The sequence below is a fragment of the Antedon bifida genome, chromosome 9 (genome assembly GCF_963402885.1).
Source record: "Antedon bifida chromosome 9, ecAntBifi1.1, whole genome shotgun sequence".
In the NCBI taxonomy this organism is placed as follows: domain Eukaryota; kingdom Metazoa; phylum Echinodermata; class Crinoidea; order Comatulida; family Antedonidae; genus Antedon; species Antedon bifida.
The window spans coordinates 216967-240404 of record NC_136234.1 but is presented as its reverse complement, the minus strand read 5'-3'; the positions used below and the strand labels follow the sequence as shown (position 1 = coordinate 240404).

General features: G+C 31.3%; 5 protein-coding genes across 7 annotated transcripts in view; 3 read left to right on the top strand and 2 right to left on the bottom strand.

Annotated features, from left to right (window-relative positions):
• LOC144852303 (uncharacterized) overlaps window positions 1-5921 on the top strand; it is a 29737-nt gene extending 23816 nt beyond the window's left edge. The window contains exon 9 of the mRNA XM_078710078.1: window positions 2545-5921. Coding sequence (XP_078566204.1) covers window positions 2545-4845 — 2301 coding nt within the window. The 3' untranslated portion in view covers window positions 4846-5921. The remainder of the gene's footprint in view (window positions 1-2544) is intronic.
• Window positions 1-23438, bottom strand: part of LOC144851834 (lysosomal proton-coupled steroid conjugate and bile acid symporter SLC46A3-like) — a 123302-nt gene that overhangs the window by 79986 nt on the left and 19878 nt on the right. The window lies entirely within an intron of this gene.
• Window positions 9325-11911, bottom strand: LOC144851456 (AP-2 complex subunit sigma). Of its 2 annotated transcripts, none has more exons than XM_078708943.1 (4): window positions 11765-11911; window positions 10991-11140; window positions 10578-10691; window positions 9325-10024 (listed from the first exon to the last, which is right to left on the bottom strand). In XM_078708943.1, the coding sequence occupies exons 1-4, from the start codon at window positions 11840-11842 to the stop codon at window positions 9863-9865; spliced, it is 504 nt and encodes a 167-aa protein (XP_078565069.1). In that variant the 5' UTR covers window positions 11843-11911; the 3' UTR covers window positions 9325-9862. The 2 variants fall into 2 exon arrangements, with proteins under 2 accessions (XP_078565069.1, XP_078565070.1); XM_078708944.1 differs by having other exon boundaries at window positions 11737-11775.
• Window positions 12087-15596, top strand: LOC144851455 (DNA-directed RNA polymerases I and III subunit RPAC1-like). Its single transcript, XM_078708942.1, has 11 exons — window positions 12087-12211; window positions 12766-12837; window positions 12950-13057; window positions 13181-13313; window positions 13532-13651; window positions 13975-14024; window positions 14201-14333; window positions 14773-14892; window positions 14977-15044; window positions 15124-15172; window positions 15255-15596. Exons 1-11 carry the CDS (start codon window positions 12125-12127, stop codon window positions 15371-15373), a joined length of 1059 nt encoding a protein of 352 aa, XP_078565068.1. The 5' UTR covers window positions 12087-12124; the 3' UTR covers window positions 15374-15596.
• On the top strand, window positions 16749-23246 carry LOC144851532 (uncharacterized). Of its 2 annotated transcripts, none has more exons than XM_078709046.1 (11): window positions 16749-16887; window positions 17398-17659; window positions 19300-19439; window positions 20221-20352; window positions 20494-20659; window positions 21025-21206; window positions 21321-21375; window positions 21533-21693; window positions 21979-22100; window positions 22184-22345; window positions 22517-23246. In XM_078709046.1, exons 2-11 carry the CDS (start codon window positions 17429-17431, stop codon window positions 22684-22686), a joined length of 1521 nt encoding a protein of 506 aa, XP_078565172.1. In that variant the 5' UTR covers window positions 16749-16887; window positions 17398-17428; the 3' UTR covers window positions 22687-23246. The 2 variants fall into 2 exon arrangements, with proteins under 2 accessions (XP_078565172.1, XP_078565171.1); XM_078709045.1 differs by having other exon boundaries at window positions 17381-17659.

Here is a 23438-nt window from a genome sequence, read left to right as displayed (position 1 = left end):
ACCTGTATGGTTAGGGATCAAATTAGCCCAAACCATAAGTTAAACAGAGGATGATCTGACCACATGACCAAGACATTAGGATGTGTGAAAAATCTGCTGTGTATGTGTACAACATTCAATCCCTTTGTCTGAGCAATATCCTGACATTAATAATAAACAAGAAGAGCAACAAGCACTTTGTTTATACATACACTATCTTTTTAATTACTCTGTTCTCAGTTGTTATGGTCTTACAGCATTGTGTTATACACGCTTTAACAATATTTAGACATGCTGGATAATTCCCATCAATTCCCAAACAACATATAAGTCATTGATTTGAATAAATATCCTGACTTTTATAGTCTTAAATGATTGAAGACTGTTTCGCTTTTCATTCATTTAAATATTTATATGATGATGTACATTGTAAAGCCACAGTACTTAATATGAAATTGGATGCTAAGTACGGCAAGGCATGGCACCATCTCATGTTCTATGGTATCACAAACAGATTAATTTGTTATTAATAAATGACATAATATAGTACAATTTTTAGATTAAAGAACACAAAATATCAATGAGAATTGATGTGAAAATCTCTTGGAAAGTTGACAGAAATTAACAGGCGGCTTTTATTATGATTTTGATATAAAATAACTTAATTGTGCATTAGTCATGAAATTAATAACTAAAGAAGGAAGATGTTGTCTGTTGTTAAGTTAAAGACTTGCATGATGCATTATCATTTTTTTTTATTTGAATGAAACATTCAGAAGATTGATGTAATGTTGGTATTACATGAATGACACCCTTGAGTGTATGATAGGGTAGCAAAAGAATTGATTAAAAGGAAATCCCAGATCATTCTTTGGAGCCTAAAATCTTAAGCCTATAAATATTATTGCATATTTATAGAGATTTTCAGATGTCTGCACATTTAAAGGTGATGTGTTAGAAACAGGTTTGACTGTATGTCAAGCTTTCATGTTTTGCCGTAAACACATTCATAGATAAAAGGAAACAAGTGATTATTCTCGCATCAGAGTAAATAAAATGACCAATGACTAGCTTTCAAGTGAATCCTGTAGTTCATTAGATTCATTTAGAGAAGGATTAATTGAAGAAACGTGTAAGTAGGCGTATTTTGCGTACGACCTGAGGGTTTAATCTTGAAGATGTTGCCTAATTGAATCAACACAAGCTTAAGTCTGCAGTCTTGTTTTTGCAATCAATTTTTCTTGTGTTGCAATTTAATCCTCGGTATTAATTGTATGATCCTATGATCCTATGAACTCGCTAAAAACAAAATATTATTGGTATTTATTTAAATTCAACATCCAAATTATTAGAACATTGAGTTCTAATTTACGTTAAAAACATCAAAAGATAAAAATTAGGCCTACAATAAAACAAAATAAAACAAAAGATATACAAAAATTTAAGTTGCCTGCCAGGTAAGTAGTAGTCAACAAATGATTTATGACTCTCAGTCCTTATTATTGTAAAAATTGAACTGAAGATCACAATATTTACGGCTGTTGAAACAGTAAATTGCTGGATACACACTAGACCATGACAACTGATGTCCCTTTCATAACCCCAATATCATTAGTCGGTTCATTCAGTGCTGCATATCTTTTATTCACTAGTGAATTTAAATTGAATTCACTGGGACACACTAAATTGCGTTCAGTACCTAAAATTTGTATAATGTATTTATAAGCCATCTTTTTTACTATGATTTATATTCAAGTGGTCTAGTGTCTTGAAAGGAAATGATAATAAGCATTCATTGAAGAATTTTAACCTGGAGCTATTCTGTCTCGTTCAATGTAGAATATCATGTATGTTAATGTTGTGCAAAAGATATTTACAGTTGTTTAGAAATGTGAAGGTTGGAGATGTCATGTCTGTTAATTGCAATCTGATATACCCTCTGATTTATTTTATTATTTTGTAATGAACATAATTTGTGTTATTAAAGCATGTACTGTCTTAGTGATACAGTTTTGCACACGATATGAAAAGTTAAGGGTGGGTGACAATAACGTTCAGTACTAACAGGTGGTTATTAAGTTTGTTCTTAGGGTGTGTACTTAATCAAAGCACTATTTTCCTTATGTAAATTGTTAATAACTAATAGTAAGTATGACTTCTTACTGAAATAAGCAAATAACAAAGTCACCAGACCTTGGTAGTCATATATTTCCTGATGTGTAATTCTATTTTATTGTTTGAACTTAAATTTGGCCTTGTCCTCTTTACATTGAATATGATGTATAAATGCAGTAATAATAACAAGTTATAGGTTGATTTTCATTTATGTTCAGAAATAGAACTGTTAACATTCATTTGTCCTTGACGCCAAAAATACATTTCAGTTCATTTTCTGTTTTGTCCATCACAAATGTGTTTCTATTCCCACAGTCATCTCAATAGTTTCAATATCTTTGTATTTGTCATTGTATCTTGCCTTAAATGATACTGATTCTCACTCATAATTCTGGTGGTATTATTTTATACATGATTTAATATCTTTGTATTTGTCTTTGTATCTTGCAGGCTACACCAGTCCCTGAAGGATTAGCTCCTGGTGAACAATCAATTGGCTGGAGACTTGCAAATCGACCCCCCAAAAAAGGGCTTGGTACTTTAAAAGTCGTTGATGATGCCCTAGCTGGACAAACTAAGCGTTTACATAAGAAATCATCAAGTTCTCCTGCAAAGGTACTTACTGGTAACAAGATGTACACAAAAAGCTCTTTTGGATCTGGCCCTGCTGTTACCATACAAGATATACATTATGGGAAGGTTGCTACACCTCAAAAAGACAATACAAAATCACCAAAAGTAATGCTTGTCGATGTACAAATGTCTTGGAAAGGACCTGTTCGTAATGTCAACCAAGAAACTGTTGCAAATAACAACAATAATCAGGTCGATCAGCCGGCTCCGTCAATGCCAACTGCTGTTGTTCATGTTGGTAGGAAATATGACTCTAGCCTTAAGAGACAGGGACCTGTCACACCAAACACAGCTAACAAGTATAGAGGCAACAGCGTTAGAATGCATTGTAACCACTTAGCTTCACCAGAGAGTTCGCCAGAATTTGCTCCACCTAGTCCGACTAATCCAGTTGTACAGCATTCAGAACATGCTAATCCAGCACCAGTCATGCATCATTCAGCGAGTCAAAAATCTCTATCAAGTGTTTTATCAAACATCAGTGTCACAAGCACTAAATCTGTTTTCAGTGTAGAATGTAATTATAATAATGTAGAAGCCAATGAAGAACACAGACCTTCAAGTGTAATACCTCCACCAATAATGTTTTCTAATGACAATAATGCAAGTACTACTGTTGATTATTATAGAGGAGACTGTACCAACAAACAGGCTCTCAATCAGAATCACACTAATGTACATAAAGCCTACAATGCCCAGATGTACAGTGGCACTAGCTCTCAGTCCATAGTCAATTCAAATACCTATGGTAACACTCAAGATTACATTGATACACACAGTATTCAATATGGTGGTGACGACAAGAAACTAGGTGATGGGACAACTAGTAAAACTTCAAGTCTTGATAGTTTAGACACTTTAGGAAGTGAAGAAGAATTAAAAGCACATCAGAAACTTAAAAAATCCACGTCAGTAGATAGCGGTCGCGGAGCATCATTGTACGATAGCGAAGGAATGTACAAGATCGAGGATATTGCAATAATGATTAAAAATCTTGAGCAAACGAATGAGGAAAATGAGACCAGTAATAAAGTAAATTATGCACCAAGTTATGCAGTAAATATAAATACCAAGTCACAAACATTGAGTAAAACTGTTGTACAACCGCCGCACTCTTGTGAAGGATCAAAACTGGTTCAAGAAGGTAACTCTAAAACTAAAGTACCCAGTGCATTTTATAACTCTCTTCCCAGAGGAATGAATTCAACAAGAACAGAGGGTTTTAATAACAGATCTCAATGGCAGTATAGTTCATGTACTCTTCCGAGTAGACGTGTTAAAAGGTCACAAACGTGTCCTGATGGTATCGGTTCACTTGATGCTAGACGACTTAGTAACAGTGTTGTTGAAGCTAATGTAGAGTTCAGTTCAACAGAGGACAACAGTCCATTAAAGATGTTAAATAGAACACCACTTAGGTTTTCTTCTAGAGGACGTCGTCCATCGTTACCATCCCAACCTTCTCAATCAATGGAACCATTTCAGAGGTCGGAACAATTTTTACGGAAAAGTTTTTCAGCAGGTTCTGGAGTGCGATCACCAAAGTTTCCCTTGACTTCGCTAGTGAAGTCGATAAGCTCTGAAAGTGGTTTGTCAAGAGTGGACACACAAGAACCATTTGATGATGACGACGATGAAGAAGAAGAGGATTCTGATGATGAGGAAGAAGACATCTTTAAATCAAGGATACCAAAGAACCACTTTAAGCAAAGACCACGCTTCAGCCAGACACACGAGACGAGATTCCAAAAGCTGACACCATGCCAGGAAGCTGATGATGAAGAAGTAACTCGAAGGTATCACCGTCCAGCTCCACTGGTTGAAAACTGCTCTGATAATGTACTTGAAGAAGTACAAGTTATAAAACAAGTTTCCTTACCTCTTCACCTCGCAAAGTCAACCAAAGTACGTGGGCACGGTAAGAAAACAGTTACACACAAATATGGCACACCAACAAAGTCCAAGCGTTTTGGCTTTCTAAGTAAATCAAAAGAAGATGGGAACAGTACCCCCAAACATATTGGGAAATCCCCAAAAAGGTACCCACGGTCCCCAGTTAATCCTCTTTATAACCCTTCAGGTGATCTAAGTAGTGCTGTTTTTACAGGAGAGTTCTAAAGTTGAAATTTAAGTACAGTTCTTACAATCATACTTGGAAGTACTAAACCATCTTGATGTATAAAAATAAAACTTTATGGTGTATCTTTAATTGCTGTAAATAGCTTAAAATGATATTAAAGAAAGGAACAAATCAATTGATGTAGATATATTATGCAGATAATTCTCTTATTTAAATAAAGACTAAGAATCACAATATACTATATAATTTGTATATAAATATCCGATCCATACTGTGGTGCTGCTCTTTCTAATATTTCAGCTTCTAATGTATATAATGTATTCACATAAGTCTTCTTGATTCTGTAAAAACTAGTATTCATTCATCTTTGTGTGGTTTTATTTTTATTTTTTCAAGAATCTTTAATTCTTATTTTTAAATTTTAATTTCAATAGAGTGGCAGAAAAAATAAAATCATGTATTTTGAAAATGTATTGATGGGATAGTTTGTAATTTAAGATTGTGCATTCAAGTAATGGTGTTACAAGAATGTGATATTGGCAAGCTTTCCTGGAAGCTTCTTAACCTTCTTACTAAAATATTGATTAAGTAAAAAAACACTTTAATTCCATCTATATATATTCGCTTCTGATTGGTCAATTTCACTGTGTGTGTATTTTGTTCAAACACGAATAAATCTCATTTAAATTAATAAGAGTATATTTTACAGATTCACTCTCTCAGGCTATCTAAGAGACACTGAATTAACTAAATATATAGTTTTGGTTTAACTATCTATGAGTGTGATTCAGGGTAGTAAACCACCAATTATTGATTTTAGTTATGGCAAGCTAATTTAAGTTAAACATTGTTCATAATTCAGAACATTTACATTGCTTATGTTTTATAACTGTATCTGAAGTAATGTCATTGGTTATTATATAGCAAGCATGTTTTTTTTTTATATTTCAAAATTTTGTCTCATCATATTATTATTTACATACATTATAAGTACTTTATTATTTCACTCTGCAACATTGTGGATTTTTCATACTTTGCCATCATTTGTAATTTTAGTCTCTGGTAGATAATTACGAGGAATGAATCAATTAAACCAAGATAAAAAAATGTTTTGTATTGCGTTTTATTGGTGCCCCATTGATAAAAAAGTAGTGGATAGGTGCCGTGTAGACAATCTGAATCACATTATTATTCGCATAATATTAATACGCGTTTCTGCCGTGTCATCATACTGCATGCGATATCCACACGTCGTACGTGAAGTAGTTAAAAAAACACCGAGGGCGCTGTATATAAAATATCTCATTTTCTGAACGCGTTGTTCAAGATTTGCTCGACATTTAATTTTACTCTGCAATGCATTGTTTATATTTGTTTATTTAAATAATATTTCGGCAGTTACCATAATTCGATAACGGTCATATTAATAACGTCTAGACTTTCTCACACCAAAGGAATTGGTCCGTCCATCAATCGCTGTGGTCTACCATAAATCGAGAATAAACAAAAAAACAAAAGTTCACCTTCCAAAATATTGTAGCATTTCGATTTTCACGTATTACCGGCCCATCCCACCTTTTATTGTAAATATGAATTTATTAGAAAACATATGTACTGTTAAATTTGGATAAAGAATTAAAGGGCTAACATTAGCCCCTTTCACACAGAGTGTATGTTTCTTCATTTAGGAATGAGGTCGTTCATGCATTTTTAAATTGAAACCAATCGGAAAATACTGCGATTACTAACATGTGGTGATTTAACGAGACCTTCAATAAACGTTTGCTTTAATATTGTAAGTCATCTTCTCTTATTACAATATAGGTTTGTTTTTATTGTAAAGGAAAAGCGATACATAACGCACCCTCAATTCAAAATCCCGAATACGGTCATCGAATCGTTTATAGGCCTATTACAAACAGCCCAGAATAGACGAAATACATAATTAGTAAAATATTGAACATGACACTCTATTTTCACGTTACGTCGTAAACAACGTATAAAATAAACGCATCAGACCATCTGTACCGTAACTATAATTATTGTCGGTTTATGTTTCGGTATTGCACTTAATGTTGTAATATTGCACATAGTCACATGGCTTAATGTTAAACCCTGACCGCATTACGTGCCCTACCAAAGCATAGGGGATTCATTTATAATAACCTCCAGTTATACAATGCCGTATATCGTACTACCATATCTTATGTTAATGCAGATGAATTATGTATTGTGTTACTAATTTGTTTTCCCAACACTAACGCATTGAACTTCAAGAACAAGTGATGATTGTTTAATCGTCTTAAGTATCTTAAGCTGTTTTGATTTCAACAAAATGTGAGGCAATGGCAAACGCGAAGCAACAAATTGTGACGTGTGCTGGAGGCGTTGCCCTGTGAACAACCCGTGACATTCTGTTGAGGTCCTACTGTTTTAACTATACGCCTATAATCATAACCATTTTCAATCATAATATTTTTCGATTATTTTCATCAATTGGGAACAAGAAGTTAAAAAAGACAAAAGACAAATAAAATGTATTTAAAACAATGATAAACAATAACAATAATAGGCCTACCAATAACACATAGGTCTACAACTAGATATGCATTTAAAAGTGATCAAACCAGATAATTCAACAAAATCACCGCTGTACTCACCGTACTTTTCATTTTGATCGCGTTTCGACATCTTTTTCGCCTCATGCTAGAAAAGTCGGCGACTTGATTCGCGGTGTTAAAGTTTCACAAATGTGTGACGTATCCGTTTTCGTTATCGTATTCGTAAGATTGCGAAACCTCTCTATTATCATTATAATACTAGTAACTGATTTTTGATAAATATCTTGTATACTTTAATATGTGCAATGTAAGGAACACTTTCTGATGTAAAGAACAATAAAGTTTATTTTTAGAGACAAAAACAAATTGACGCGCACGACTGATTGTTGAAAATTCATTGAAAGATGGTTATATCATGGACCTTTCTCCATGCATGGACCTATTTCAAGAAATTAACATGAATCACTTAACGTCATAATGATGCTAGTGGTACTGTTCTCTGCAAATTAAACATGTGTCATGAGCGGAAATAAATGTGTGGTTAATGAGGGATTGTATCAATTAATCCTAACCATGTATTAACCAAAGCAGACAACCTCAACCAACCAAGGTCGTCGTCGTGTCAGGTGGCTGAAGATGAGCGCGCAGCTGATGATGATCTTGACGTCTTGAAAGTAGTCAACCTCAACTGACCTTTCTCATCAGTACGAATTCTGCATCCTTAAGGCCGGCCTAATATTATTAGCACATTCTTCATCATTTAAATTATTCGTTCCAATTATAAACATTAAATGAATCGTCTGTTGAACGTATTTATATTATATTACTTTATTATCTATAATACCGTATTCATTTATATTATACTGAAATTATTTTTTTGTCAACAAATCTTCTTTAGCTGAGTACGAACATGGACCCGGTCGTGCTGTATGGAGTGTGTTGCATACGCCATTAACGTAGACAGATTTAGACCATGGAGGTTACCTCCATGTTTAGACATAGGCCTAGCAACGAATCATAAAGAAAGTTACTCACTTTTAGGCCTAGCATCACTCATTAAAATCAAATTTTCATTCAAATTAAACACGATGACGTACGTATTTTTTTTATTGACATTTTAAAACTAAATAAAACTAAAGTAGGCACACAATGACTCGCCAGTTCAGACTCAGTGTTCAGACCGCGGCAACAGGACTGCTAAGTATGCGCGTGACGAAAATGGTGGAGTGCATAGGCCTAGCCGGCCTAGGCTAATTTGTAGTTTGTTAAATAATTAAATCTACATTCCTACATGATAATTCGTGTTGATTTCTTAAATATATTACAATGCATAAGAATGATATAGATAGGCCTTCTGAAAACAGCAATATACTCACTTTTTGGGCGTTTTAGTCCAGATGGTGTCCTCTTGATTTGAAATTGACAGGGAAAGAGATCGTCTGACGTTTTCAACAATCCCAGTGATTTGATTGGTCGAAAGTCATGCTGCTATTTTAAAGGTTGAACCGATCATGGATTAAAGATTCCTTAATCCATGAACCGATCGAAATGTAATTTAACTATGTAACTACATAATTTCCAATGGATATACATTTTTTATATTAGTTTTGTTTTTATATCTTATTTTGAGACTCAAATGCAATAATATTTTAAACATCATTTTAAATTCACTTGTTGCTAATTTATCGAAAGAGAGTTTTAAGTATAAGGTTATTTAATGTAGTTTTACAATGTGAGTAAGTGCAATTTTGCTATGTTTAATATTCTTTTATGTACGGTGTGTAGTCTTATTTCTGGATTTCTGTCTTGTTTGCTGTAGAAGAAACGAGTCATATTGTCAACTTGCCAAGCCAATGTATTAAACATCCCTTGCATGGTTTTTTTTATGATCGTTATGACGTTTTTTTTAGCTAGTTGCTATGGATAAAACTCAATCAATAAACAAGCATCAAATAATTATAGATAATATATTTATTATATACTCTCATTGAGGGATACAATTACTATTGTTAAAATGAAAGATTTACTACGAACACAGCACTCTGAACAACAGTAGTACAGTACAGACACTATACACCTATAATTACTTTCAATGGATAATAGAAGGCGCAATTCAGCATTAGGTGTGATACAAGTACAGTACTGTATAACAAATGAATAAAATAAAAATAAACTAATTACTAAGAATGTTATAGAAAATAGGAAAGAAAAGAGTCATTTGTACAAAATGGCTAATATAAATGATGAATACTATTATTTCATGCATACTAAATTGTTTTTGTTGAAATATTTTGTACATAATTTGTAAAAATCTAGAAATAATTGGAAAATGTATGGTCCACATGTCATCTAAATTAGAGTTAAAGGCTGAATATTACTTCATTAATAATCTACTAAAATATCAGAAACAGATACTTTGATAACATTGGGTGAGGATTTTTTTATTTACAACCTAACACAAAACGATGTTTTTTTACATAAAACATGATATGACTTATTCTAGTTGTTGCAGCTCCATTAACTGTTTAAGAACTTTGGTCTGACTTGTCTCTCGAATCTCACCGGCAAGAAACATCTCATCAACAACTGAGTACACTTTGTAGAAATTAAAAACCAAGTCCAGCTCGCAGACATTGTGAAAATATTCATTCAGCACCTGTAAAGAACAACATCATTTAAATGATTGCCAACAACATGGTTGTTTGTGCAGACAGACAATATCCATGTTTTCTACATATCAGGCTGTACTTATAAATAAATTCTATTCTTAATTTCTGCCGATGTTAATGTTATTTTATATATATATTTTAATATATTGTATATTTCCTATTATAGTATTAGCTGTTTTATAGTTGTTTAGTTATTTTAGGTCTTCAACCCTGTTCAAGCTTTTAGCTTTTTGTTGTTGATCCTTTTCATCTTTTATGCAATTTATCTTTGACATGTTTTATAATTATTTTATTTTTTTTGTTGATGAATAAAATGAATGAAATGAATTTTATATTAATTATTATCATCATTATTATAAATAATCACTGTATGTATCTTATATTTAATATTTTGTTGTAAAAATCACTGTACTACACGTTATTATGGTATCATTATTATTATTATGATTGAAGTTCACAAGATATGTTAAATAACTGTGTGATTTGGTCAAGCAGCCATGGGATTATAGTTGTTGGAAATGTAAAGTAATAAAAACCTACCTCAACAAAATTGTGTATAGCTTCTAAATAGGCTAAGTTATTATCACTAACATCTACGCATATGCAGAAATATAATCCTGCATATCGACGATATACAATCTTGAAATTTCTGAACTGTACAAAAAAAAAGAATTTATTGAAAACACAGTAACATTAATGTAACAATAATTGTTTATGAAAACGTAAACAAAAAGTTTGTATAACTTGAAAATTCAAAATTATTCATCATTCTTTATTTAGGTCATGCTGGATCATCATAAAACTTAAAGACCCAACAATTTTTGTTTAGTATAGTATTTATTTTTACATTAAATGTAGTTTGTGACCCTTAAATTAGATTTAAAAAAACGTAAGGAATGGGACTTTAAATTAATTTTAATTCAATATGCCAAAAAACAAAAACAATTTCATACTTCAACAAAATTAGTATGTTTAGCATCTCGAACAGTGACAAGTGCATGGACTTCTTCAATTAACTTCTGCTTCTCATCATCATCGAAGGCCATGTACCATTTCGCCAGTCTTGTTTTTCCAGCACGATTTTGAATGAGAATAAACCGAATCTATAGAATATACAAGACAAGCAAAATTAACTCTCGGGAAAAACACATTTAAAATTCATTAATGGAGTGTTGAATAATAAATAATAATAGTAAAAAAAAGAACAATGAATGTGATTATGTATTGTCTATCCAAAGGCTAGAGATTATTAGAAGGCACTCACTGTACTACTACTACATACAGGCCTATATTATCATTATTAATAATTATTAGGCTAGGCTAGGCCTAGTAGTACTGTATTACTATTACTAAACTTTACAACAAGACTAAATGCAATGGCAATGCATAAATACGAGACCATATTGAAACTCAATTAGTTAAATTTTCATAATCCTGACCGTGTAGGCCTAACAACAGGTGTCATGGCCACATTGACCTTTCCGTAGAGCCGCAGCACAGACAGCAAAATGCCGTACGGCGTAAGGTGGTTTTCATAGAAGACTAGGCTAGCTAGGTTAGGCTTACTCTACTACACACACAGTACAGACTACTACTACTAATAGAGGTCTACGTTATTAACTACTACTAGCCTTCTTAAATTATATTTTTCACCACTCATTAAACAATTGTCAAGCTATCAAGAATATCAAATGAACACCTTATAATAAGAACAATACATTATTTACCATTTTAACTAGCCTAGAAACAAAATTTACTTTCCGGGCGCCGCCGACGATAAGGTCACTCCCCCTCACTTCACGCATACACAATACAATATACTTCCGGTTAGGGAAGTATTGATTTATTCCATAGAATTATAATATGTATTCGGTACAAAACTATTCTAGAAAAAAATAAAATATACACAGAGTACTTCAAACTCTGGTTATAATTCTTTAAATGAATTTTCGCCGTATACTCTATAACACTGTACTGTACTATTAAACATTCATTTCATAATGTATAATGGAATCGGCCAGATGTAATAATAAATAATTTGTTTGTTGTGTAGTGTATACTCCACACTATGTACGTTAATAAGAAGCATGGCGTCGAACAGTAACAACATCATGGACAAACGAATGGAAGAAATACGAACTAAAATAGAGCTAAAAGAACACAGCATAGTTAATGTATGTTTACAGCTTTTACTACATAAATAGACAAGATTATGCCTAGGCCTATATAATAATAAATAAGTCGTCGAATGTTCCTAAAAATCAATAAACACTGCATTGTTGACTGCCAACCAAATTCAGTGATGGGTGTATGACATGTTTTATAATAATATATATCCGTTTTATACACATAACTTTAATATCTTGTTCATTGCAAGGATTATGGTATGGCGTTAGTGTAATTTGTTTTAAATAGGCCATTTTAATAATTTTAATTTAATAATTAATCATTTTGACCAAAAATTGGATTATTAGTAAAAAAATTGTTTAACTGTAATTTTAAGAAAAAAAAACCAGTCAAATAAATTGGCTGCCAGCCAAATCAAATGAGTTTTTGGTTCAATTTAACCGATTATTATTAATGAAAACATTATTCTTTCAGGTTTTTTTTTTATAAAAGTGAACTTTATTAAAACTATATGCCTATTCAAAGTCTGATTTTATTAATCTTCATTTTTCATGTTTTGTGAGGACAATACAATTTTTTCTTTCAATTGATTTCATTTCAGGTAAACAGCACAGATTTTCCAGGAGGTTATACTGGTATTGATGATTCTTGGAACTTGGACAAGTTTGCAAAGGTAGATTAGTTAGTTAGTGTTTAAAATGAAAAATGACATGTGTCATTATTTAATTTAAAAATTGTTGTGGATAGTTTGTATTACTATAAACATAATTTTTTTTTATTGATAGAAATTTCGGATAGATGTTATTGACATAAAAGACGATAGAATAGAATTTGATATGGTTGGTGTGGATGCATCAGTTGCAAATGCATTTAGAAGAATATTGTTAGCAGAGGTAATCATTCTAACATTTACATTTTTATTTTCTGATAGAACCAACAACATCTTCTAGCCAAGTAAATTTACATAAAATGATTTCAATTTGCTAAAGTTGTTTATCACAAATTTCTTACTTTAGTTACCAACAATGGCTATTGAGAAAGTGTTTATATTGAACAATACATCGCTGATCCAAGATGAAGTATTAGCGCATCGACTTGGCCTCATTCCAATCAAAGCAGACCCTAGACTCTTTGAGTATCGACAGGAAGGTAAGAATGGTATACAAAAGTAGTTCCAGGTCCTTGATTCTAGACAACAAGAAAATAATAAAAGTTTGACCAATAGAATGTTTGTCTTCATCTTCGCAGATATGCATTTGAAAATTGTTAATTTAAAGTCTAAACAGTCATGAATATCCCTGAATTTCCTGACAGATTATAGAAATAATCATTATTTATTACATAGTAAATATTCATTCTGAAAATAGGTGATGATGAAGGAAGCCCTGAAGATACTATTGAATTCAATTTAAAGATAAAGTGCACACGAAATCCAAATGCACCCAAAGATGCAACCGATCCTGAAGAACTCTACAGAAATTGCAAAGGTAACTCAGATATTGATATCTGAGTTTTCTAGATCTAGAAAAGTCAGATATCTGAGTTTTCTAGATCTAGAAAACTCAGATATCTGAATTTTCTAGATCTAGAAAACTCAGATATATCTGAGATCTAAGTTTTCTAGATCTGAGTTTTCTAGACACCCCTAACTGGTAGATAGTTATACTGAATTTTGCAATGTTGTAATACAGAGATAGTCCTAGGGTGACTAAGTTTAAACTTAGATCAACAAAATGATTGACATCCCATTTCCCATACAAAAATACTGTATTAAAAGGTAACAATCTTAATAATTAAAATGTATTTATAGTATGGACAAAAGATATGAGATGGATTCCAAGAGGCAATCAGGAAGACTTGGTAAGTGGAATTTTGATTTAATCTTTTATTTATTGTTTCTAAAATTGACTGAAAGTATTTTTTTAAATAATATAGTGTTTGGAATAAAATGTATCTATTAATTATACTGTGTTTCAAACCTGTTAGTGGTAGTTGGTATAAATAAAAAAAAAATAATGACACTTTTAATTGTATAGTATGGGCAAAATGCTTTTAAACCTGTAAATGATGATATCTTAATTGCAAAGTTGAGACCGGGTCAAGAGATTGATGTCAAGTTAAACTGTGTAAAAGGCATTGGCAAAGACCATGCTAAGTTTTCACCTGTCGGTAAGTACACTCTTACCTGCACGATTTAAGGTCACATGATTAAAAAAATATTGGGTTAATTACAGAAAAACAAGGCCATATACATGGCTGCAGTCGCGTGCTCAAGTTAGTGTTTACCGACCAACCGGCCGACATAGTGAGTTGTAGAGTCGCGTTGCACACAACTAAAAAACGAAAATATCAATCCGTGCTAAATGCATGTTGTGATTTATAGCGGGCCACTTAAATTATTAGAATCCATTTATTTTTCACCTTTTTAACCATTTAAAGACGAAAAAAGTTATCTCAATAAGACCATATAGTATTTATTTTTACATTAAATGTAGTTTGTGACCTTAAAATCTAAAAAACGTAGAGAATTGGACTTTAATAATCATGATAAATTATTCTATCCAGCATTGACTGAATAATTTATTTTTATTTTGTGAAAACCCTTTAGCAACTGCATCCTACAGAATGTTACCCGATGTATCACTCAAAAGTGAAGTGACAGGAACATTAGCTGAACGATTGGTGGCGTGCTTCTCAAAAAATGTGATGGAGATAACAGAAATAGATGGTTAGTGCCAACTAGTGCAGAAATTGTAATGTAAACACAAATATTTGTTGTACAGTTGACAAAATATTTTTGTATTAATTTCAGGTGTGAATCATGCAGTTGTAGTAAATCCTCGTCATGAAACTTGTAGCAGAGAAGTATTTAGACACGAGGTAAGGCATATACCAAGCAATCTTGTGAACTTAGTTTAAACTTAATTTTGTAATGACTTTTTTAATTTTTTTTTTTTAGGATTTGAAGGATTTGGTTAAATTAACAAGAATTCGTGATCATTTTATTTGTAAGTATTAATATATTTTTGTTATTTATATAACTTGTAATAACATTTTTCCTGAATGAAATGGATAAGTTGTTTTCTTTAGTTTCAGTTGAATCAACAGGAGCATTACCACCAAATGTCTTGGTTTCTGAAGCTATCAAAGTGTTGATGTCAAAGTGTAAGCAGTTTCTATCTGAGCTTGACAGTGTTACCACATCATAATATGTACAACAAATACTTCAAGTTTGTTCTTTGTTTCAAACTCCCTGAACTTGTTTCATTTGCCTATTCTAAGATTGCTTATAATGAATACAACAATTCAAGACAATTCATCTGATCACTGTGTCTAAAAATAAAGAAAATAAATCAATTTTTAGTATTTCTTTTGCAAGAAATAACTTGATTGTTGTATTTATGTTATTAAAAGATGAAAGAAAATACCATATTTTAAAGTTATATTCTGTTACTACTATCGTTATAATTTATACCATGGATATAAATAATGGCCAACAAGGCGATATCTAGGGGAAGGAAACCCCCTAAATTTAACCTACTGAGCTAGCGCTTTGGGAAATATATATTCCCTCGAACAAAATATCATTCCCTCGGGATGTCAAATCTTATATTTAACCTCTAAGCAGTCAATATCTGTATAATACAGTACGTACACAAAGATAGTGGCACTATCTTTGGTATACACACTAATCAGAAAGAACCTGTAAATATAGATGGCGCTCTTTAACTTCAGCGAGCAGAGCCATATATATAAAGAGTTACGAAATTAGAAGCCATTTTTGTGTCAAAGAATTCGCACGCTGAGGGCGCGCGCGTCTCTTTTGTATAGCGTTTTCCTATAGTTCATGCATTATTTTTAGATTTTTTTGTCTATGAAATAACGCTTATATTCCGTTTTTATTTTAGTAATTAATTTTATTAATGGTATTAATTTGGTAACATATATATATTGTGTCTATAATAACAAAAGAATAAATGCTAGGGCCTACATGCAAGTCAGGATACATCAAAGCATGAACCAATACAAAAAACACACAAATTCACCCCTCTTTTTATACAGTATATGTCTCTCTGTGTGTTTTTGACACAAACTTTCAGAGACTCGTTCATCATTTCATTTGTAATAATTTGCCTTTATTATTTTAATATTGTTCATACTCTATTCAATATATTAACAAATATATCCACGACACTTTATTATTTTATTTAGTCATCAAAGCATGCATTATGAATTGAAAATATTACATAATTGTTATTGATAGGACGTAGTTATGGGATGTTTCGTTCCAAAATCAATCAATCGAACTTTATAATGTACTAGCGCACGCGCGCGCAATATTCTTTGCTGCAATTACTTCTGTACGCTGTGCACATCGATATTTCACCGTAAAATGTGCAATTACATTTTTTTAAATATAAGAAAAAGTTTAAAGTATTTTCTTGCTTCTATACTTTACATGCATTAACGGAGACAAGTTTGACACAAATTGATCTGCATATCACGTGACTATAATCCAATGTCGTAACTCTTTATATATATGGCTCTGTCAGCGAGGGGTCGGAGAGGAATTATTGAAAGAAAAACAATGTTGTGTTGTTGACAAAAAGTGGATAACTGTTTAGTTTAGAGTCTCATTACTTTATATATTAGAGTTGTATAACATCAAGATGATGCCATTGTGAGGAGGCCAAGTCAATAGTGTGTTTTTAATGTGTTCATAGTAAGTTGTATGTGTTTCTGTGTATTATTTCTATTTAATACGATCGCGAGTGAAATATTCCAACAAGGCCAGGCTGCTCGTTTTGTTTTTAGATGGCATGCTCCACACGACACTCACTGGATTGAGCAGCTGGACTATACTGTAGATACAGTAGTGTATCATATGTACAGTAGTATTTTTAGGTTGAGAGGTATTAGTAGGAGTGACCAAAATAGCCAAAAAGGTAGGTAGTAATCTGTATGTGAGCCTAAATTTGAAACTAATATTAATAAAGGAAGATAAGCTAGGAATATCGTAAACAAAAAAGAACAATAAAGAAAAATATTTATGAAATAATTTTGTTGTGTTCCGGTACGTAAAAAAAGTGAAACAAAATGATATGTTCTAGCCTATGCTTAAATTATTTTCATTAAAAAATTAAACTACTATTAATCTATATCGATTATTAATCTATATCGATTATTAATAGTAATACTCTTTATATATTTTACAGGCGTTAGTTTTTTATAGCTTTAGGTCATCATAACCAGATAGATTGAACATGTTGCAGTTTTTTCAAGACACTTGGCAACAGTTGCAAGATGTTATGTTCGTCAGTGGCGATGCAGCGACTATCAGTATCACCATATTTGTCATTACCATGCTGTCTATAACAATTGGTTGTGTGTTGACCAGTCTTGTAAAGGGTGATGACCCCTCGCCTAAAAAACGCAAGAAATATATAAGTCGTGGGACATCAAGTGTGGTGTCATGCCACAATAGACATTTAACAGTAAGTAAATAATTTTATGATGAGAATGGATGAGGAGATTAGAATAGCTATTTATATTCATTATTACTTTCTATATTAAGGTAATCACAAAAGGCAAGGACATGATTAGAAACTAATTACTTTTTGCTCTATTAAGATTTTTTATGGAAAATTCAATAGTGAATTTAGTGTTGGAAGAATAAATTGAGAAAATTGCATAGATGATTTTATTATTCTACCCATATATTATCATTTTACCCATATATTATCATTCTACCCATATATTATCATTCCCAGAATGATTAACAAATAATACTCTGTAATTGTTTACAAATTAAAAAATATTTTCGTAGTATCTTAAAGATGTATTGTCCCTTGAAACACAAAAAATGAAAAAAAAAATATTCTAAATTTAAATTGGCCATATCAAAGTAATATTAAAGTTATTCACTTTAAGTCGAAAATTCGAGCCAAAAACAACAAGTTTACGTAATAACAGGTAAATTAATTTGATTACATTTCATTTGGAAAATCGTCACAAGCGAAAGTAAACAAAGATTTCAAACTACGAGTATGCATTATGCATGATGCTAATTGGGATTGTTTACAACTCGTCACGGTTGAGAAGGTGTTTTCACACAGATCGCGAGGAAGTTTTATGATTATGCATACAGAGTAGCCAAACAAGCGCGTTGCGTTATGAGATATGTTTTGATAGAAAACTTTGACTGGAAGTCAGAGTTATTTTTTGAACAAAAAAACATCTGTATTTCGGTTAAATTATTTTTTTTTTTACTAATTTTTGGTGAAAGTTAATAACTATTATGATACTTCAAAATGACCCACTTTTTTTGGAAATATTAAAAAAAAAATTTTTTGGGAATTAGTCAAAGGGACAATACATCTTTAATGAAATTATTTAGAAACAAATGACAATTGACATTTGTCATTGTATTTATGAACACATGCATCAGACAGAATGAAGTTAAATGTTGATTTGCATAAAGATCACCTGTTTTTAATGCTGACTCCTCCAAGGTGGCATTAATCATTAAAAATTGTTATTTACATATGAATGATGGTAGACTTCTTGTTACGTCAAATGATGAATTATCAATAAATCAATATGATTATAAATAAACATTACCCACATATATTTACACTAAGAAATTCCCTAATTATGACGTTATGAATTTGTCTTAACATTTGGGGTTTTCCAGTCTAGAAATGTTAACACTACGGTATATTGAAAAAAAATATGATATTTTGACATTTTGTTGTTATAGTTGACCTTAGTCACATAACCAGTGTATAGATAACAGGTTCTTGATTGAATGAAATTAGAATTTCCTAAAGAACTGGTTCTTAATTAGTACTTTACATAGCTTTTGAACTTTGAGGAAGGATGTTAAATGGCAAGAACCTAATTTAGAATGTGTTTAACGTCAGCATTTATAAATGGTAAGATTCTTTTGTAAAGTCAAATTTGTAAATTATTTGAATTTTAGGTTTAATATATTTACTTTATGTGTAGGTATTAGTTTAATGAAACACTAAGTTTGTATCCTGTATAATTAAGATTAATGTTCTGATTGCATTTTTTTGTACACTTACATTGTAAATTGAAAATGATATTATTAAACAATTTATTATTGTTTTAGGGACGTAACAAGAAAAAGAATTACTTTCGAAGTAACAGCAACGTTAGTAATGTTGTGGTGACAAAACATGAACTTCCACCAAGACTGACTAACGCTGCATGCAAAGCATGTGGTATTGTTGCTGCTAAACGCAATTGTCAGTAAGTTCTAAATTTTAGAATTTTGTGAAGCGAATTTCTAATTAAATTAATCCAAACTGAATATAGAAGACTAATGACTTTGACTGTAGAATTGAGACTTGTAAGATTCTATATAAAGATGGCAATTCCCATGTGAATGCTCATGCAACTAAGTTATACATTGACAACGACGCATTCTAATAATTACTTTCATTTATTTCCATGACAAATTAATCTCTGTTTTGTCTGATTTTTTTGTTTGACGTCAATATGTATAATTGGGGTTATTAATAGCTTTACATCTTAGACTTCTGGTTGGGTTTTTTGACCAGAAAATAATATTTCTTGTGTACAAATACTATAGTATATATTTTAGTCATATTTTAAATCCTTTAAAAAAAATTAGTTTTGGGTGTAGATATGTATGCAGCTATTTCAAGATATCAACAAAATCAATATTGTGTAATGACCAATTATAAACATGTTTCCTTTTACTATTCCCATAGGCCTGGTAAAGTACTTTACAGTAATGTTGTTTTCACTAAAATTTTAGTAATGTTGTAAAATAATACACCTGCAAGAAAACCCAACAAAAATGATACGTGATGACTTGAAAACAATAGTTACACTGGCCCACTTGAGATACACTCGGCCCACTTGAGATACACCCGGCCCACTTGAGATACACCCGGCCCACTTGAGATACACAAATAAATGGCACAAAATAGTAAAACATGTCTAACAATGATGAAGTGTGTTAATATATATATGTTATCACTAGAATATGCATTTGCTTTTGTAGGTATACATTATGTGCAACATGCTGTCGTAAAAATCAAGCATCAGTATGTAATGCCCATGGTACAGGACTGGTAGCCGTACAGAATATGGTAGAATGTGCTTGCTGTGAAAAACCTATTGAATTAGATTTAAGGTATTACATATTATGTATTTCATGGGAGTGTTTGTTACACACAGAGAGAAAGAAGTTTTTTTCTCTTTTTTTTCTGATATATTATAATTGTATTTTAAAACAAAAATATAAAAAAACAACAATATTTCTTCCTTATTAAAGCTATTTAGAATTGAGGCAGTGTCCAAATCGTATTGGATATGTAGGTACCCAACTAGCAACTTTGAATCTGTCCAATAATCGTCTGGTATTGTTGCCAGTGGAAATCGGTTGTTTGCGTGGACTTAAGGAACTTTTTCTTCAGTACAACTGTCTCCAATCTTTACCTGTAAGTTCTGAATACATTAGCCTTTCCTTAAGTAGTCTTTACTTAAGTAATCTTTACTATAATACTGTAAATATAGCTTCAAACATAGGCTTGTTGGTTTTGTTATAGGCGACCTGAAATAATTGTATTGCAGGACTTTAACAGGAAATGAAGTGGAATTCAAAACATGGTGAATCCATTTTACAAAGAAAAACAACATAAATAAATGCTTTTCCTGAACAAGTTTATTAGATTTTGATAAATGCTTCATATTAATAAATAATCCAGGGCAAGACATGATATTAATTATTACTTATAATCCTTTTTTATACAGACTGTTGACTTATATATAGACAAAATAAATGATTTTTTTCTTATTTTCTTAGGAGACAATATGCAATTTACACAGCCTTCATGAGCTAGACTGTAAAAACAATCAGCTTCACAAGTTACCTGGTAACCTTGGCAACCTTATTAATCTTACAGTACTAAATGTGATAAACAATCAACTAAAAGCTTTACCTGTTTCAGTAGGTAAACTTAGGAAATTGGAAGAACTATATGCACAGTAAGTTTGTTCTGAAGATGGAACAACATATCATGAGCGCATGGTTTAATTTTAAGACTTTAGATATAAGCATCTAATACGATATTTATTTTAATTTTCAATTTTAATTTTCAGTTCCAATAAGTTGAAGAGTTTACCATTGGAGATATGCAATTTATTAAACTTAAATGTAAGTATGTAAGAAAATGTATATGTATGTTTATTCCATGGAGAAAATGTATATCCTTTATGGTTATTCCAATTTGAGTCACTTAAATCTATTATAAAAATATCAGTTCATTTCGTATTTTGTAATTAAAACCGTGCATCATAATATGCTTTTCTAGGCCTTATATGTTGGTGAGAATCAACTAAAAACATTACCAGATAAAATTGGGAAACTGTACTGTCTTAAAGAGCTTGATCTATCATCTTGTTGTTTGTCATCCTTGCCTGAATCTATATCTAGATGCACTGCCTTAATACGGGTTTGGCTTTCAAATAATAGGTTTGTTTGTTTTTTATTTCATTATTGCGAATTAATTGTGGAGTTTATGCATTCAAATCAAATACACTTTATTCATCATCGTTAAATTATAAAGAAATCAGAAAAATAGGTCGATAAAGAGATGAAAAGGAAACACATTAAAAACTCAAAATGAGCTTGATAAAAAAAAACAAAAATCAACACGTATCATATTTTAAAAAATATTTAAAAAATAAATAAATAAATTGGGTTCTTACTGCATCAGTTGTATTAACTTGTACATGATATTGGTTGTTTTTCCTACAGGTTACGAGTTTTACCAGATCAAATTGGTCGTCTCCACAATCTGAAGGAGTTACATGTACGCAATAATTTAATTGAATATTTTCCTGCTTCTCTTGCTACGTTACAACTTTACACATTTAGTGGTGAGTACCTATGATTCTTTTAACGTATATCATTCAATATATTTATTGTACTTTGTATTCTGATTTCCTATTTCTACTTTCAGCAAATAATAATCCGTTGCTGTCTGAAGTTGATAAAAGGTCTTGGAGTGACTACAATATATTGCCATGTACGCCAATGCCAAGCCTGTTTGAATTGTGTGCTAGAAAGATTGTATCAGCTAATGTTCCGAGACTTGAAGGAGAACTTCCCAAAGAGATAGAAAGTAAGAACTCTATCAGCATAATAAACAACAGTGTAACATTATCAAAAACATTCCATTCATCAAAATCATTATTGTCACAATCATCATTATGATATTTATTATTACATCATAATTAAAAAATCTTCTAAAAAAATCAAGATAAATCAACAGATTTTTAAATTTACTTTTCAGAAATACTTAACGGTGTTCATTTTTGCTCCTGTTGTGAAGGTCCATTTTTCCATCATTTCAAGTCTGAGATCTGCTTTAACAATGTTGGCATATTCCATCGAGTACCACTGTATCAACAAATTTGTTTTCCCAATCAGCCGTCTCTGTGTCCGCCTTTAGATCTATCATGACAGCTTTATAGGACTGACCCAATTGTTTGAAATAGAGTTGATATCTTGTTCTGAAACATTATAGTGTTTTTCTTGCAAAATAATTGTCTTGTTATTAGGAAACGTAGGATGTAATATTGGCATATTTTTGGCACACAAATCTTCATTTGCTGATGTTAATAATACATTGTTAAAGTTGTGCTATAAACAAGCCTTAGTGATTTAGGGTCTGAATTAATTCGGTCAAAATAAACCACTGTTTTTTCATGATTCTCAATATTGCCATTAATAATATCTATGTTTCTTTTCTTACATTTGTGTTGTGTATTTAAGTATTTATGGAAGACTAGACTATAAATGTTCTAAACAAAAGAAATGTGCAAACATATATTTTTGTTATATTTAAGTGGTTCAAAAATCAAATGTTCAATATTTAAATGCAAATTTGTTTCTGAAATTTATAAAATATTTAAAAAAAATTTGTATTTACAATAATATTGTTAAATCTTAATTCTGATGTATATTTGTGTATAAAAATATATTAAAAAAGTGTCCTCTGTTTACAGTATAAATATAAAATTGTGTTTTGTGATTTAATAAAATTAATGATCTTATCTTGAAATGAGTTGTTTGTTTTTATTGCCTGTAAATCCAGGGAGTTGTTAATTAGTTAATTAACAACTCCCTGGTAAATCATTGCGCCACCACTAAAAGATTCAAGAAATGTTATTGGTCCACTTTAAAATGAACATTTTTCTTGGCATATTTAAGAC

Excerpts from the sequence above, each read along its gene's own strand:
- LOC144851456 (XM_078708943.1), bottom strand. The coding sequence starts at position 11,842 with ATGCGTGAAGTGAGGGGGAGTGACCTTATCGTCGGCGGCGCCCGGAAA. Across the intron at positions 11,141-11,764 it reads TTTCTAGGCTAGTTAAAATG|ATTCGGTTTATTCTCATTCA; the intron begins GTAAATAATGTA and ends TATATTCTATAG. Across the intron at positions 10,025-10,577 it reads CTATACACAATTTTGTTGAG|GTGCTGAATGAATATTTTCA; the intron begins GTAGGTTTTTAT and ends TGTTCTTTACAG.
- LOC144851532 (XM_078709046.1), top strand. The coding sequence starts at position 17,429 with ATGTTGCAGTTTTTTCAAGACACTTGGCAACAGTTGCAAGATGTTATG. Across the intron at positions 20,353-20,493 it reads CCTATTGAATTAGATTTAAG|CTATTTAGAATTGAGGCAGT; the intron begins GTATTACATATT and ends TCCTTATTAAAG. Across the intron at positions 22,346-22,516 it reads ACTTCCCAAAGAGATAGAAA|AAATACTTAACGGTGTTCAT; the intron begins GTAAGAACTCTA and ends TTTACTTTTCAG.
- LOC144851455 (XM_078708942.1), top strand. The coding sequence starts at position 12,125 with ATGGCGTCGAACAGTAACAACATCATGGACAAACGAATGGAAGAAATA. Across the intron at positions 12,838-12,949 it reads ACTTGGACAAGTTTGCAAAG|AAATTTCGGATAGATGTTAT; the intron begins GTAGATTAGTTA and ends TTTTATTGATAG. Across the intron at positions 14,025-14,200 it reads GAGGCAATCAGGAAGACTTG|TATGGGCAAAATGCTTTTAA; the intron begins GTAAGTGGAATT and ends TTAATTGTATAG.